The sequence below is a fragment of the Canis lupus genome, chromosome 6, assembly GCF_003254725.2.
Source record: "Canis lupus dingo isolate Sandy chromosome 6, ASM325472v2, whole genome shotgun sequence".
NCBI classification, from domain to species: domain Eukaryota; kingdom Metazoa; phylum Chordata; class Mammalia; order Carnivora; family Canidae; genus Canis; species Canis lupus.
The window spans coordinates 14,305,886-14,323,580 of record NC_064248.1 but is presented as its reverse complement, the minus strand read 5'-3'; the positions used below and the strand labels follow the sequence as shown (position 1 = coordinate 14,323,580).

General features: G+C 48.4%; 1 protein-coding gene and 1 long non-coding RNA gene across 4 annotated transcripts in view; one reads left to right on the top strand and one right to left on the bottom strand.

The window, feature by feature from the left end:
* Positions 1-1,906: 1,906 nt before the first annotated feature.
* Positions 1,907-17,695, bottom strand: part of GNA12 (G protein subunit alpha 12) — a 107,599-nt gene continuing 91,810 nt past the window's right edge. For all 3 annotated transcript variants that reach the window (XM_025416123.3, XM_025416125.3, XM_049111189.1), the window contains 2 exons: positions 6,030-6,080; positions 1,907-4,728 (listed from right to left, as the gene is read on the bottom strand). In XM_025416123.3, coding sequence (XP_025271908.3) covers positions 4,159-4,728; positions 6,030-6,080 — 621 coding nt within the window. In that variant the 3' untranslated portion in view covers positions 1,907-4,158. The remainder of the gene's footprint in view (positions 4,729-6,029; positions 6,081-17,695) is intronic.
* LOC112640212 (uncharacterized) lies at positions 2,925-15,898 on the top strand. The gene is made up of 3 exons (XR_003123902.3): positions 2,925-3,064; positions 13,251-13,470; positions 15,677-15,898. It is a non-coding gene; the product is annotated as an uncharacterized LOC112640212 (long non-coding RNA).

Here is a 17,695-nt window from a genome sequence, read left to right as displayed (position 1 = left end):
TCGCAGCGGGAGTGGGGAGGCAGCAGGGGCTTCTTTGCAGCCCAGGCCTCTCTCTACCCGCAGCCACCGCCTGAGGTTCAGCCGACACCTTTCCCTGAGCTTGGGCGCCCACCAGCACACCGTGTGCCCCTAAGTGCTGACACGGCCCAGGGGCCAGCTGTTGAATCCTCTTTGTGAACCAAGGGAGCCTCCTTTCCTCGGGGGACCAACACCTTTCTTGTCAGGGCCCAGGAGTGCCTTGTGAATGGCACTCAAGCCCAGTGTCCCCACACCACCTCCCAACCAGGGCTGGCGGCCCTGGTGCCTCATCAGTGACACAAAGAACCACACATACCTGCTCCCTCCATTTCTAGGGACCGTTTCAGAACGAGGCTACCAAGGCCCATCCGACATGCCTTATGGAGAAGATGGGACCAAGAGACTAGAGATCGCCCCATGCTGGGAAAGGCTCGGCCAGAGCTCACCAGTGCATTTCCTTGAGGCAGGCTGCTGGCCACAGCGAGGGCCAGAGTTGGTGCCCGAGTGAGATCATGAAGCAGAATTCTCACCCAGCGAAGCGGAGGATCCAGCTTGGGAAAAATCCTCCAGGATCTTTGATCTGCTTCAGAGGCTCTCTGCCTGGCTGCACAAGATTACTGGGGGCTTGGGAATCCGCGTAGATCGTGCTCCTACTGCATAGGCCCTGCCTGGGTAGCTTAGCCCGCGGCCTCTGCGAAGTTCCTTGGGGGATCTGACCATGGCGTCAGAGCGGAGAATCACTGTCTTGTCCCACGTTTATGAGTGTTGAAATCGGAACCCAAGGAGCTCAGCCCACAGCCTGGAGATAACGGAGAGCATGCAGCACGCTCCTCGCTGGCGTTTCTCTAGGAGTTTGTGCCTCCTCTCACGTAAACACCCATCGCAGCACCCCACCAGGCCACGGCCGCTGGACATCACCTGCACGCCTCTTTCTGGAAAAGACCCCTGAAATGATGAACCATGCCCCTGGCTAGGAGGCCTTCATGCTACGGAGTGGCAGGTTTCTCCATCCTGTGGCTGGGAGAAGAGCCTCAGGGGCCAGGGCAGCAGAGTCCCCACCTGCCCCTCCCTCTGGCCACCTCCAGTAGTGGGGCTCATCTGCGTCAAGTGTCAATCACCAGCTCCCTCTCCTCGGGCTCCCGAACCTCAGAGCAGCGCTCGGGGCCTCGCTAACTCGCACTACGTGAGGGCAGCACACACGCACGCACACACACACACGTGCGCACCCGCACACACACGTCTCTGTGTACAAGACACTTTTATTGGCTTCTAAGCTGTGTTTCCTATGCTTTCACAGAAAGCAGTACTTGTGACAGTTCGGTGTGTTGGGCTCTGTTCAGCGCACTTTGAGAAATAAAAGCTGGTTATCAGAGAGAGAGACAGTGAACCTTCAGGGACAGTGGGGATTGGCGTTGTTGGGCTTTGAATTTTGGGGTTGGGTTTGAGAGCAGAGGGCAGATGCTAGGGAGCACCAGGAGAGCGGGGTGGTCGTCACCACAGCGGACCCTCCAGCCAGGGCGAGCAGGGAGTAAAATGTGAGCCGTGAGCCGTCCGTGCAGGCTGCGCGTCCCGGTGGGTGCCTTCATCCCAGAAGCCCTACCGAGTCCGTGTCTGCCTGGGACATCCCCAGAAAGCCCCAGTGAGAGAGTCCTCACTGATCATCTAGCGTTGAGAGTACTTTTGGATCTTGGAGTTAAAATAACTGGACTTATTTTTCTTTTATCCAAGAAGTAAAAAAAGTTACAAGAATATGAATACTGGAATCTCGGCACATCACGACACTAAACACAAAGTCTTTTGAGACCACATCTCTACAAATGGGAAAGTATTTTGGGGAAAAGGGTTCACGCATCCTTCTACATAAACAGTATAACCATGAAGAAAGATCTTATTTTGAGGAAGTTTATTGTTACATTTTGCAATAATAGATGAGGCACGACTAGCTCCTGCTTCTCCAACAACTCAATAAAAAAGACAAATAATCAAGGATAACAGTGAAATTAAAATTAAAAAATACAAAAAGCCAAAAGTTTTGGAGACAAAAACAACTACAGTCTATGTGTGGGAAAGCTGTGAATGGTTTTAGTTGAGCCTTGCAAATAGTTTTCTTTCCCCATCCCAAAGAAGCCCAGAAGGGCTCTGAGCTGGGGCCTTTACAGACCTTCCCCTCTGCCCGGTCCGGGAAGCCAGTTGTGGACCCAGGTGGTGCCTGCCCCGCTCTCTGGGCAGCTCAGTGTGCAGCCCCAGCCCTTCCCCTTGTGTGCTCCCACTCCGTGGGTTAGAGAGGCTGGAGCAGTGTGGACGCAGCCAGCTGAGCAGCCAGCTAAGCCTGGCCCAAGATGCCCCGAGCAGCATGGCCAGCGGCCTGGGCTTGGGTGGTAGCGCTCCCGCTGGTAAGCAGCAGCTTGAGGCCCCGGCCATGACTCGCAAGAAGGGCCACCACCCCATGCAGCAGGCTGTGGGCCCCTGCAGCCGCGAGAAAGGACCCCAGACTGCCCCCAGGGAGCCCACCAGGGGTGCTCCTTTTTCTTTAAGCCATGGTCATTGGCACTGACCCTGGGTCACATCCTCTGGTTTATGAGGAGCCCCAGGAAGCAGTACAAAAACAGCAACGTTTTTTTCCCAGCCAAGAAAACCAAAACCCCAACAAACATGGACACAAAGCCTTGAGCACCAAGAGCAAAAGAGAATTTCATGTTGTCTCCTCATTAGGAACACTGATAACAAGATGACTCAGGGGCAGGCTGTGCTCCCTTCCCTTGTGGGTCAGCATCTGCCACAAGATGAATGTTTATCTTGCTCGCCGGAAAGGAGCCAGGAGGAAGACGTGGAAGGGACACAAGATCGGGACAGGGTGGCCTTGGGACACGCGTTACTCGGCCACAGTCACGCTCTGAGGCCGGCTGGAGGAAGCTTTTTTTTTGGTTCTCTTTTAAATGCTGGGGGAAATTCCACCACACGGGATAGACCTTCCTAGGAGACGAATGCACAGCGGGGCCAGCTTAGGATGCAGTGTATCTGACAGCCGGGGAGACCCCGCATGAAGGTAAGTGGGCAAGTGCACGGAAGGGAGACTCGTCTGCCCACGTCCACACCCACAGGCTTGGGCAGCTTCTCCCGGACAACAGATGTGTCGGGTAGTGTTTGCCTGTGATGCGTGTGCATTAATGGAAGCAAGAGACCCTGGGAAGAATCAAGACTTGGAGCAGAGCCGAGAGCAGGGACCGGCTGTCCAAAGGCATCGGGGTGGTGGCAGTGTACAGAAGCTCTGAGAGTCTGGGCTTTCTGAAAAGTCAGTTGTGGCATTCACCAAGGCTCTACTAGGAATCCTGCCAGTTTTCAGAAGCCCCGAGAGGAAGAGGAAGCACTCTGCTACCTTCCAAAAGAAGGGAGTGCGGATGCAGCCAAGTGTAGGTGTCGGAAGAGGATGTACAGGACACAGCAGCCACCCGAAGGCTGGTGGGGAGGGAGGGCAGGTGCGTGTAACAGGCACCGAGTGCACCCACTGCCAGTGTGCTGGCTGTAGGGCATTAAGGCAAACCCACTCCCGTTCCCACCCTCTAAAGCTAGGGGCCCCTGGCCTCAGCCAGTGTGCCTGGACCAGGGTCTCTCAAGAAATTGGCACTAGGGTTTTACAAGGCAACGTGCTTGCTTTGGAGGTGGCGCGGAGACACCTGACCTCCCGCAAACCACCGTTAGGCTAAGCTCTCAGGTTCATCTGTCTCAACGGAAGACTCGCAAGTTAGAGGAAAAAGCCATCTGCAAGGCCCGCTGGTTTGTGTTGTCATTACAGAGTGCGTGTGTGTGTGCACACACCTGCCACACGCACAGGATCCTCGATTAAACTGTGTCAGAGAAGGAATACAGTTCTGTAAAGAGAGAGAAGGCTGTGCTACTAGGTATTACGAATTAATACCAAAGTGACCCCTTGGATTCTCAGTAGTTTGACTACGCCCCGGGTTCAGTAGCTCACATCCAGGTGTCCATGTCCCCGGGCCTGGGGCGTGGCGGTGTGGCCGGCGCGGCGGTACCCCTGAGCTGGGCGCTGGGGGCACGGATCCGAGAAGCCCACTCCAGGCCCAAGAGGTCTAAGCAGCAGCCACTGAGGCTGCTATGGGCAACAGTGAGGGGCGCCCTCTCTCACTGCAGCATGATGTCCTTCAGATTCTCCTGCAGGATGGTGTCCTTCACAGCATGAAACACGAAGCGGATGTTCTCCGTGTCGATGGCGGTGGTGAAATGGTGGAACAGTGGCTTGCTGCGATTCCGTCTCTTGCGGTCGAAACACTGGACCAAGTAGCGCTGGACGTCCTCCAGCCTGTGGGGGTCACCTTTGAAGTCTGGGAAGTGCTTCTTGATGCTGACGGTCTTGACCTTCTCCACCAGGAGGTCCATCTTGTTGAGGAACAGGATGATGGACACGTTGAAGAACAGCTTGTTGTTGACGATCGTCTCAAAGATGTTCATGGACTCCACCAGCCGGTTGGTGCGCCTGTCCTCCATGAGCACCTGGTCGTACTCACTGGAGGACACCATGAACAGGATCGATGTGATTCCGTCGAAGCACTGGAACCACTTCTGGCGCTGAGACCTCTGGCCACCCACGTCCACCATCTTAAAGGGGATTTTTTTAATAACGAAGTCATGTTCCACAATGCCCTTGGTGGCTTTCCGTGCCAGCAGGATGTCCTGCTTACTGGGAAAGTAATTCTGTAAAATATGGAAAAAGGGAAGAATTTAGCAGGTGAAGAAGAACATGGGAAAATAAGGATCAAGAGTCTGATGGACTTGCGTGAGAAGTTAAACCAAACACCAAAAGCAAATTTCATTTGTAAAATCAGATGCTGGCTGCGGGATGGGAAGTGAAGGTACGAAGCAGCTTGTTTCAAATGAGCAGAGGCTTGCCGGGCAGAGGCCGGTTGTTGGAATCCCCACCATCAGCCCCAGCCAGAAACCTCACTCATGTTCGTATCCACAGGAGGCTGACCACTGGTTCTGTTTCTGCCCACAGCCCCCTTTCACTTTTCTGACTTCCAGGGCGTATGCGCTCCTGAACCCTACTGTGAACTAATTTAATCGAGGTTTTGTGATGCTGGTTAGATTAAGTCTGCAGTATACTTAATATGCCATCCTTGGGAGTCTTCAGCAACCGTGGTGCTGCCCGGTTAAAACCTCCACGACTGCTGGGCACAAGCACTCAGGCAGTGGCCCCGCCAGGAACCAAATAGGGACGACAAGGCCCCTTCAGAGGGGTGCAGGGGACAGAGAAGCAATAGCAATCTGTGTGAGAGGCCCCCATGCAAGAGGAATGACCCAGCTACTTCAACAAATAAATGGAAAAGAAGGCAAGACAGACGAGAGAGAGACCTACGGACTATCCCACATTTGAATAGTGTGGCCCAGTGGTGAAGGATGAATTCCAACCACACACTCAGGAAAACATGAGTGAGACCCCCAGGCAGACCCCCAACTGAGCTGGATGTGGGTTGATATCAGGGAATGTTGCCGATTTTTTTTTTTTAAGATTTTTATTTATTTATTCATGAAAGAGAGAGAGAGAGAGGCAGAGACACAGGCAGAGGGAGAAGTCCCCGATGTGGGACTCGATGTGGAGACCTGGGATCACGCCCTGAGTCAAAGGCAGATGCTCAACCGCTGAGCCACCCAGGTGTCCCAATGTTGCCAATATCTTAGGAGCTACGACAGCATCATGGTCAGGACTCTGGAGCCCCATCATTGGTGAAATCCCTCACCTGAGTTTGTTCTTGTGCTTGTCTGGGTTTCCTGGAATAAGAAGTTCCAGGAAATCCTCTGTTCACTAAAGAGTCCCTGTGTCCTCTGTGGTAGTCAGGGCGGGAATGTGAGGAGGAGGACATGCCCATGCTGCACCCTGACACAGTCTGGAGTGGACAGGGACGGTGTGCACGTTCACGTCACAGGGGCTGCTCTGACCTCCATGCATGCGCTCCTTAACCCTGGCTCACGGTTCTCGGGGTGGCGTCTGTACTCACCAGCTGGCCGATCCGGTCCAAGTTATCCAGAAAGTACTTCACCGATTCACCCTGTCACAGAGGAAAAATATGCACGACTCAGTCTTAGTGGAGAACCCTGATCTGGCCACCAGCAGATCATAATAGAATCGTATGAGTGGTATTTCACATCTGTATAAACGGGAAGGCAAAGGGACCACGAGCATCAGGAATTGTTAAAACTTAAAAACACAGTTGAGAGAATTTTTTTTTTTTTGAGAGAATTTTTAAATGCAGTTTCTCTAGCTGTGGCCCCAAGATTCAAACTCAGACTGTTTTCAAAGCACCCCTGCATGACTCAGGTGACGGGCAGGGAGCTGGCCCCGCTGACTGGGCTGGCTGGCTCCAGAGCTGGAATGTTACATTGGGAGCCTCTGAGCAGTCCTGCTTGGACAGACGTGGCCCTGGGCTCTGCAGACGTGGTCTCTAAGGAGGGCGAATCTTCAAGAATAGGCATGTGACAAACACCTTCCAGTTTCTGGATGTGGGCCTAACATTCCACCGTTACTGCCCACATTCCTAAGACCTGATTGGTAGGTAGCCTAGAATCAGGAGAAGCTTCAGTCGGGATTCTTTTTTTTTTTTTTTAAAGATTTTATTTATTTATTCATGAGAGACACACAGAGAGAGGCAGAGACACAGGCAGAGGGAGAAGCAGGCTCCATGCAGGGAGCCTGATGTGGGACTCGGGATCACACCCTGGGCCAAAGGCAGACGCTCGCTCAACTGCTGAGCCACCTGAGGATCCGGATTCAGTCGGGATTCTTGAGGCAGGAAAGCCAATTCTTCACCCCCCGGACATTCTCTGCACTGAATGTTGATTCAAGGCGGTTCTCCAGCCCTTTGAGAAGCGTCTGGAGGGCGTTGAAACGCTCATGGGAGTGGGCTGAATAGAGGGTAAGCACACGGGTGTGGCGGTCTTCCCTCCAGAAGCGGAATGCAATTTACCAGGACGTGCTGGACCGCATGCGCTCGTTACACAGCCCTGGGGACAGTCCCCTTGGACAAGCCCACATCCGGGGCAGGTGCCCAATGTGAGCCCTCCCCCAAGGGGTCTCCTACTCCAGGCCCAAAGGAAGAAACTAAGGAGTCAACTTCCTTCAGCGGAATCAGCCTTCCGTGTTACGATGATAGCTTCTGGAGGACTTAGAAGAGAGCATTTTTAAGGGCGACAGAGGCATTCCACACATTCTAGCACAGAGGAGGGTGAGTTTTCCTCTGGAACATCAGGGTGAGCTGGGTGCGCAGCCTGCCTTCTGCCCTGGGGACATCCGGGTGGGAGAGGTGGCACCCCAGTCTCTGCCACTCCACCCCCTCTGACACCAGCCTGGGTGTGGGGACAGCCGTCTCTGCAGACAGTGAACCCACCTGACCCACCTGATTTGGGACTGCTCCTCCCCCATAACCCTGTCTCTCGCCACCCCCCCACTGCCTCCCACTGGGGGGCTCTGCAGGTGAAGGAGAGCCTATGAAGACTCCAGCAGGATCTGCCTGCCTGCCACCGTGTCCATGCACCGGAGGCCAGTTGGTGGTGGCCAGGTGGCAGCCTGGGCCACCCTGGGCCACTCTGAGGCACACGGTGGCGGTACCAGGTAAAAAGAAACTGGAAAATGCTCCCCTACCAGGGGTCTCGGTTTGGCTGGGCATCAAGTCACAGCAAGGCAGATGCCCCAGCCAATGTTCTGTCCCCAAGGCATGACAACTGTCCTGGGGAGACACTGAGACATGAGTGCTCACCCCAATGGCACAGGTGTGAAAGGGAAAGTGCCCCTAGAGAATATAATAAGCACGAACTAAGTGTAAGGTATGAAAAAGCAAGTCTGAATGGAAATACCCCCGGTGAGCCTGAAGTCAGGGTCACCCCAGCTGCTCTCTGAACACCACCATCCTTTCACTCCTTCAAGGCTACAAGGTTTATCTAAGACTCTCTGCCACTCCACACGACCGGTGGCCTGCGTGCTCTCTGAGCAGGGGGCGGTGGACGAGGAGGGTATGGTACCCAGTTTCATGCCAGGCCTGCCTCTTCTTCTGGGCGCTAACTCTCAGGTCCATGTGAGGGCTGCTCTGGAGCTGTCCATCCACAGAGCTCTCCATCATGGGGAGAAAGGGGAGGAGGGAAGAGAATCAGCGTGTTCAAACAAGCAAGGAGTCGCTGAGCTCCATGCTCTGTGGCCCCACCGGGCTGAGTGGGAACCACGGTCTGGACACTGGTTTAACTGCCAGGGACTGAATTGTGCACCATCGGATTCCACACAGCCTAGGGAACAATCATTTGCATGGGCTTCAAGGTTCCCAGAGCACCCACTCATTAAAACATCCATTCTGATAGATTTCCAACACTACGGGGATGGAGTCATATCTTCGGAGAGATGGCAAGGGGCAGGAGCTGATGTGCCACCGTGGAATTAACCACTTGGCACCTGCTACAGACAGACTGTGCTTCCACCTCCCCATCACGTGCTGAAACCCAGCCCCCAGTGCCATGGCATTGGGCAGAGGGGCCCCGTGAATGGGGTCAGTGCCCTTGTAAAAGAGACCCGGAGCACTGGCTCCTGCCGCTTGTCTCATGAGGACACAGTGAGAAGACACTGTTCGTGAACCAGGAGCCGGACTGAATCTGTGGTCACCCTGACCTCTGGCTTTCCAACTTCCAGAACATTTCTCACAACCGCAGGCTAGCTATGTCTGTCAGCAGCCTAAATGGATCAAGACGGCACCTTTACAAAAAGAGTCTCATGTGTGACAGAACAGTCCCAGGGTCCTCTTGATGCCACTGCAGTCATGTGGTCTGATGAGAAAGAGTACACGAGAAATGGGCATTTTATAACACTCCTTGATCTGAAAATCTAAGTCACTTTTATTTTTATTTTTTTTTTAAGATTTTATTGATCTATTCATGAGACACACAGAGAGAGAGGCAGAGACATAGGCAGAGGGAGAAGCAGGCTCCACGCAGGGAGCCCGATGGGGGACTCGATCCTGGGTCTCTAGGATCAGGCCCTGGGCCAGAGGCAGATGCTCAACCACTGAGCCACCCAGGTGTCCCTAAATCACTTTAATAACACCAATGGATTCACGGAGTAGACAAGGCACAGATCTGCAAAGTTGTGCTCAGAGGCTACCAGGCACATGCTTGACATCACACTGCCTCTCTGACCCAACTCCTAGCAAGATATGCATTTTTATTACCAGCAGCTGGACGTGTATGGGGGGGTGTTGGTGATGGAGAAGGGGGGGTGGGCAGTTTCAAGCAGCAGCGGGTCTTTTTGGAGCACTTGCAGCTGTGTCACAGAGTGGCAAATGTGGCTGGAAGACATCACACCCACAGAGAATGAGGCTCATGGCAAGTGAACTCTATTCCTCACGACATCTTCCCTGGGAGCAACCATTACCCACCCCTGCCTCGGATGAATCACATGTAGTGGGCTTGCTGCTGCTTTGAAATTTCCATCACCAAATCACCAGACATACCCCACCCCGTCCCTGCATCATGAACCAGCCCCGTCGGTGGACATGGGCTGACCATGTGCTCCTCATTCAGCTAATTCAAGACCGCCACAGAACAGACTGGGTTCTTTCAACAGTGCACAAGACCAAGCAGTCAAGATCAATGCTGCAGGTGGACTGGTCACACCTGCCTCCCTGCCAGTGGTGTGCCCCCATTCTCCTGCATCCTTGTTCAGTTGCTGGTATGTCCTGCCAGTGGCTCAGGTGGACGGGTATTAGTGAGGTGAGTGCATGAGAAGCGCCTGCTGGGTAAGAAACACTGACAAAGCTGGCATGCAGGTGGGGTCCGAAGCCATCAAGGGACGGTGGCTCCAAGGATCTCCACCTGGGGCCGTGCTTTTCAGTTTGAAATCCTATCTGTGTGCACAGGAGCATTCTTATAGTTCCTGGTCCTAGGGACACTGATTTTTATATTTTATTTAAAAAAAAATGTTTTTTTTTTTTTAAGATTTTATTTTTTTATTCATAGACACAGAGAGTGGGGCAGAGACACAGGCAGAGGGAGAAGCAGGCTCTCTGCAGGAAGCCAGATGTGGGACTCGATCCCGGGTCTCCAGGATCACACCCCAGGCTGCAGGCGGCGCCAAACCGCTGTGCCACCGGGGCTGCCCTGTTTTTAAAAATATTTTTTAAAGATTTTAAATTTATTTATTCATGAGAGACACACACATACACACACACACAGAGAGAGAGAGAGAGAGAGAGAGAGGCAGAGACACAGGCAGAGGGAGAAGCAGGCTCCATGCACCGGGAGCCCGACATGGGATTCGATCCCAGGTCTCCAGGATCGCGCCCTGGGCCAAAGGCAGGCACTAAACCGCTGCGCCACCTAGGGATCCCCCTGATTTTTATATTTTAAAATGCCGTCAGTTGTGCTGGGATAGAGACACAGGGCTGGTCAATGGTGAGCTAGAGGACTTGGAAGTTTACTCATTTAAACGTAACAAATTACAAATACAAATTTTAAAACTGTTGTATATAAAAAACGACAACAAAGTATTCCAAAGGTCAAATTTTCATTTTCATTATTTACTATCAAATTTAGGACTTAACTTCGGCTTAATAGAGATGCTAACCAAACAACATGTTTGAATAGAGAACTACAAATACTTAAAAAAAAGATCTAATCCCCAAGAGGAGAAACCCTCATTGTGAATTCAGGCTTTGCCAATACCTAGGACATTTCACTGGGGTCTTGGGAGAATAAATGATATCAAAGCTCTGAGAGTGTTCTGGAAAAAGATAAAGCACCATATTAATACACATCATAGAAACAGAGATCCTCAAATTTTAATCTGGTGCCTATAAATCATCTGTTGCTAATTTATAACCCTAAAATATTAGGGACAAGGTTCAGTGTAGCACCTCTACCATATCAAAAGCCCCAGATGGGGACACCTGGGTGGCTCAGTGGTTTAGCATCTGCCTTTGGCCCAGAGTATGATCCTGGGGTCCCGGGATCAAGTCCCACATTGAACTTCTGCAGGGAGCCCACTTCTCCCTCTGCCTGCGTCTGCCTTTCTCTCCCTGTGTCTTTCATGGATAAGTAAATAAAAATCTTAAAAAAAAAAAAAAAGCCCCAGATGAACCCAGCTGTCCACAGACAGAAGGAAGGCTGGATGGACCAAGCCCATTATCTTCACGCTGGGAGTCACATGCAGCTGTGGAGAGTGGATGGCTGACACACGGCCATGTGAGAAAAGGCAGGTGCAAAATAGGAAGGCTCCTTGTGTGTAATTGGAATGGTGGGGAAATGAAGACAGTTACTATTTGCTTATATTTAAGAAAGGAGACAGAAAGATAAATCAGCAACAGATAGAAATGATGCAGGATAGGGGAAGGGAGAACAGGGCAGGAGGCACAAGGGCAGAAGCTAGATGTCTCTGAATGGATTTTGACTTTGGAACCATGTAGGTATCTTGCATAATTAAAAACAAAATTTATTTAAAATATCAACCCCTCAAAATGGAAACCAAACTACAACCAATGAACCTACCAGTGTGTCAAGGGTGGGTAGAGCCTTGGGACTTCTGCCCCAGAATATGCAAGTGTGGAGGAAGCTGGCCCAAGGCATGCTCACAAGGACCGCCTTGCTATATAGGTGTGCCCATACTTGTGAAATCCCCATATCCCAGCTCTGAGTCCCTCACCCCAGTTCCCAGGGACAGCTGCCTCTTCCCATCTATGACTAAGACCTCAGGGAGGGCAGCCCTGGTGGCTCAGTGGTTCAGCGCCACCTTCAGCCCGGGTCATGATCCTGGAGACCTGGGATCGAGTCCCGCATTGGGCTCCCTGCATGGAGTCTGCTTCTCCCTCTGCCTGTGTCTCTGCCTCTCTCTCTGTGTCTCTCATGAATAAATAAATAAAATCTTATAAAAAAAAAGAAAAAAGACCTCAGGGGAAGGTCCAGAGTGGGCACTCTAGAGTGCCAAGTCCCCTCTCATCTAGGATTTTTCTTTTTCTTCAACGGAGGTAAAATTCACATAACAAAAAAATTAACCATTTTAAAGTATATATAGGGGTGTCTGGCTAGCTCAGTCAGCAGAGTATGAGACTCTTGATCTTGGGGTTGTGGTTCAAGCCCCCAATGGGTGTAGAGATTACTTAAATCAATAAAATCTAAAAAAATAAAATCTTAAAGTGTATAACACAGTGGCATGTAGTGTATTACATGGATGTGCAATCACCAGCTTTACCTTGTTTGAAAACTGTTCACCCTGCTGTCACCCCCAAAGGCAATTATGCGCCCACCAGCTTTCCGTTTCCCTGGGTTTGCCTGTATCTTGCATGTTTCATATAAATGGTCTGGCTTAGTCCACTTGGCATCATGCTGTCAAGGTTCACCCATGTCGTGGCAGATGTGAGGGCTCTATTTCTTTCTATAGCTGAGTAATATCCCAATGCATGGACGCACCATACAGTGTTTATTCATTTGTCAGTGGATGGGCATCTGGACTGCCTCCAGCATTGGGCTACTGTTAGGAATATTCATGCAAAAGTTTTCATTTGAACACCTGTTTTCAATCCTTTTGGGCATATAATACACCTAGTAGTGGAATTTCTGGGTCATATGGCAATTCTATATTTAATTTTCTGAGAAACCACCACACTGTGCTCCACGGTAACTACACCCATGTGCATCTACATCAGCAGAGATGAGAAGGTTTCCCGTCCCCACTGGCACTTGTAAACCCCTATGTGTTTAACTGTAGCCACACTAGTGGGTGTGAAGTAGCATCTCACTGGCATCTTATCTGGGTTTTAAGGTGCTGCTGTCTGTACATCATGAACTTGTGGGTATAGGAATAGCCATTAGGCTCATTCCTGAGACACTTCTGCAAGTTTAGTGGTACAAATTCCAATTTCAGCCCTTAATAATCACAGATTAAGATTCTTCAATTGTATCACAGAGACTACCACAGAAAAATGAGCTAGAAAGAAATTCCAGAACATGATTTTAGACATTTTTCTCCTCCAGATAATCAAGCACCTACATCATAGGGGGAGGGGAGCATGGGTGGGGTGGGGAGGGAGAGGGCTCAGCCAGTTCCTAAAGGTATCCACCACAGGATCCCCCCTTCTTGGTCCCACACGTAAAGAACTTAAAAGTTGTCACTCCAGTCCTCACAAGACAAAAGCTGAAGAAGTTGAAAACCAACAACCCTTCTTAGATCCATCTTTGATTTGTTGTTACAGGGCCAACCACTGCCCCCACCTGGGAGAAGCAGGTGAATACAAAGACTTACAGTTTACTGGGGACAGAAGACGTGGCTGGAGCCAGCAATGGATGCATTATGCCGGACTTTCACCAGAAAATGACAATGCCCACTAAAAGGCAAAAATCATAGCCTGAAGAGATGAAGCAAGCATCAGAGCCAGACTCAGATATGGCAGAGGTTTTGGAATTAACAGATTGGTAATTTAAAATAATATGATTCATATGCTAAGGGTTCTAGTGCAGAAAGTGCACAACATGCAAGAACAGATGGGAAATGTAAGCAAGGAGAGGGAAACTCCATGTGTCACATGGAAATAATACTAGAAACCAAGAAAAAAAAATCACAAAGTACGTTAGAAAATATTTGGGAGGCTCCTGGGTGGCTCAGTCAGTTAAGTGTCTACTTGGATTCAGGTCATGATCTCAGAATCCTGGGATTGAGCCCCGAATCCAGCTCTGTGCTCAGTGGGGAGTCTGCTTGATTCTCTCTCCTTCTACCTCAGCCTCTCCCCCAGCCCCTGTCCGCTCTCTCTCTCAAATAAATAAATAAAATCTTAAAAAAATTTTTTTCAGATGTGTTAATTAGGGAGAAATCTATACTTCTAAATGTTTATATTAGTGATGTATGGAAGTGCTGAATCACAACATTGTACATCTGAAACTAAAATAACACTGTATGTTAACTATACTGCAATTAAAATTTAAAAATAAATGTTTATATTAGAAAAGAAAAATAATCCAAAATCATTGACTTAAGTTTCTTTCTCAAAGAGCTTAAAAAGAAAGAGCAAAGAAAACCCAAGGTGAGTAGAAGGAAGGAAATAATAAAGACCACATATCACTGAAATAGGAAATGGACACATAATGAAAAAAATTAATGAGGCCAAACGTTAGTTCTTCAAAAAGGCCAACGAAATGTATAATGTCTTAGCCCCGTAAACCAGTAAGAACAAGGGGAATCACGAGCATCAGCAATGAAACAGGAGTTACACTATAGACCCTAAAGACATTACAGAGATACTAGGAGAACATTATGAACAACTTCATGCTAACAAACTGGACTTCTTAGATGAAATAGACAAAATGCCTTAAAAATTTTTATTTACTAACAGTGAAAATCTGAATAGAACTATATTTACTTTAAAAAAACCCTGAATTTGTTAAAAAACAAAGCTGAATTTGTTATAAAAAATGTTTCCCAAAAGAAAAAACTAAGCCCAATGGTTTCATTGGTGAATTCTATCAAACACTCAAAAAAAGAAGTAACACTAATCTTATATAAACTTTTAAAGAAAACCAAAGAGGAAGAACACTTACTCATGCTTTTTATGAGGCCAGCAAAAACTTTTTTTTTTTTAAGACTTTATTTATTCATGAGACACACAGAGAGAGGCAGAGACATAGGCAGAGGCAGAAGCAGGCTTCTCACAGGGAGCCCGATGAGGGACTTGATCCCAGGACCCCGGGATCACACCCTGAGCCAAAGGCAGACACTCAACCACTGAGCCACCCAGGTGCCCCCCACCAGGCACAACCCTTGATACCAGAACTGACAAGCATTACCAAAAAAGCAAAACTACAGACCAAAGTCTTGTATAGACACAGTATTCTTCACAAAACATCAGCAAATTGTGGTATTGTGATTTATGATAAGAAATGTATATTTGGTCTTCATCTCCTGGCAGGCAGGGCTCCTAAAAGCCATGGGATTTTCCTAAGTGATAAAGAGATAAAAGTATCTTTTGTAATTCATAACAAGCTTCTTTCAACCTCACCTGAGTTTGTATTAATGAGGTGATTTTTGGAAAGCTCCTACAGTTAGGGGCTGGTCCCCAGAGGAACAAACCATGATTAGAAGGTTGGAACTTTCAGCTTCACCCCTGACCACCAGGGAAATGGCAGGGGCTGGAGGTTGAATCAATTGCCAAATAGCCAATGATTAATCAATCATTCCTATGTAATGAAGCCTCCTATAAAAATCCCCAAACTACAGGGTTTAGAGAGCTTCTAGATTGTTCAACAAAAATGTATCCCTTTTTGGGAGGGCAGTGTACCCCAATTCCAAGGGACAAAAGCCCCTGTGCTTGGCACCCTTCAGGAATGGCACTACCCTATGCATCTCTTATTATTTTTTTGATTTTTTAAATTTATTTTTAAAAGATTTTATTTATCTATTCATGAGAGACACACAGAGAGAGGCAGAGATATAGGCAGAGGGAGAAACAGGCTCCCTGCAAGGAGCCCGATGTGAGATTTGATCCTGGATCCCAGGATCACACCCTGAGCCAAAGGCAGGATGCTCAACTGCTGAACCACCACCCAGGTGTCCCACCCTATGTACCTCTTTGGCTATTCCTTTGGATCTTTTTTTTTTTTTTTAATATCTTATTTATTTATTTGACAGAGAGAGAGAGAAAGAGAGAGCGCGTGCGTGTGAGTGAATGCACAAAAACAGAGGGAGAAGAAGCAGGCTCCCTGGTGAGCAGGAAACCCAATGTGGGGCTCAATCCCAGGACCCTGAGACCACAATCTGAGCTGAAGGCAGAAGCTTAACCAACTGATCCACCCAGGCACCCCCATTTGTATTCTTTAATAGCCTTTGTAATAAACCAGTAATCTAGTAAGTAAACTGTCTTCTTGAGTTCTGTGAACCACTCGAACAAATTAATCAAACCCGAGGAGGGAGTTGTAGAAACCTCTGATTTATAGTTCATGTTAGGAGGCCTAGCCAGTACAAGAAAAGCAAAAAATCTAGTAAACAAATGAAGGCGTAAGATCAGAAAGCAAGAAATAAAACTGTGCAGATTGCATAACTGGTTGCATATAAAATCCTAAGGAATCTATAAAAAAAGTAACAATAGAACCAATAAGTGAGTCTAGCAAATTTACAAGATACAAGGTCAATATACCAAAATCAAGTGTATTTTTAAATATTTGCAATAAACAACTGGAATATAAAATCTGAAGGAAGCAATTCTACTTAACACTAAGAAACATGATATATTTAGGAATAATTTGTTTTGCTACATATTTTGTATTTTGACATAATTTTGGATACACAGAAAATTGCAAAAATAGTAGAGATCTGTGTACCTGTCACCCCATCTCCCTCAATGATTACATGTTATAGTACAGTATCAAAACCAGGGAACTGACATTGGTACAGTGTGTGTGTTCAGTTCTATGCACTTTATCACATCCCTAAATTTGTGTCATTAGTGTCCCCTCCACAACAGGGGGAGAAGTGATTTGTGAACACAAAGATCTGCCCCCAGACATCCCTATAGTCACCTACCCTCTTTCCTGACATCGCTAATTCCTGGCAGCTGCTAACCTCCCTGCCACTCTATAGTCACAGACGCGTTTTCCATCACATAGTTTCATTTCAGAATGTACCCTGAATGGAATCATACACCAAGTGACCTTTTAAAGTTGTTTTTTTCAGTCAGCAGAATGTCTTGAGGTCCAACCAGTTGTGTGTTATCAATAGTTTGTTCCTTTTTATTGCTGAGTAGTCTCCAATGAAAGAGATGCACCGTGGCTTCTTTGGCAACATTCACCCATCTGGAGACATCCTGGCTGTGGCCGTATTTTGGCTAGTACAGATAAAGCTCCCATCAACATTTGTGTATGGGTTCTGGGTGGACACAGTTTCCATTTCTCTGGGTAAGTGCACGGGAGTGGGCTGGCTGATCACATGGTTCAGTACATATTTAGGGTTTTGAAGAAACTCAGAGGCTATATAATCCAGGACGGTTGTGCCATTTTACATTCCTGCTAGCAATGTGGGAGAGACCGGATTTCTCTGCATCCTTCCCACCTTTGGTATGGCTCCCAGTTTTGCTTTTCTAACTTCTAATATGTATCTCAGCATGGTTTTGCATTTCCCCTAATTTGCACTGCCCCAATGGCTAGTGATGTTGAGCATCATTCCACGTACTTACATGCCACATGCACATCCCTCTTGGGTGAGATCTCTTCATATCTTTTGCTTATTTTCTAGCTGGACTGTTTATTACTTTTGAGTCTCAGGAATTCTTTACGTATTATAGAGAGGAGTCCTTGGTTAGATCTGGGGTTAGCAAATACTTCTGTCTGTAGCCTTGTAATGGGGTCTTTTTGCAGAGCAAAAGTTTTAATTTTGAGGAAATCAAAATTGACTTTTTTTTTTTTCAAAAATGATTTTTTTTCTTTTATGGGTTTTGTATTTGGGGTCATATCTAAGAATACTTCATCCAGCCTTAGGTCCCAGAGTTGCTACGATGTTCTGAAAACTTCTCTGCTCCAGTTTATGTTGTGCCTAAGGTCATGAGATTTAGTCATGGTTCTTTTCCTTTCTCTTTTGGTCTATGGATATCCAACTGCTCCAGCACCACACTTGAGAGGCTAGCCCTCCTTTATTGGACTGCTTTTGCAACTCTGC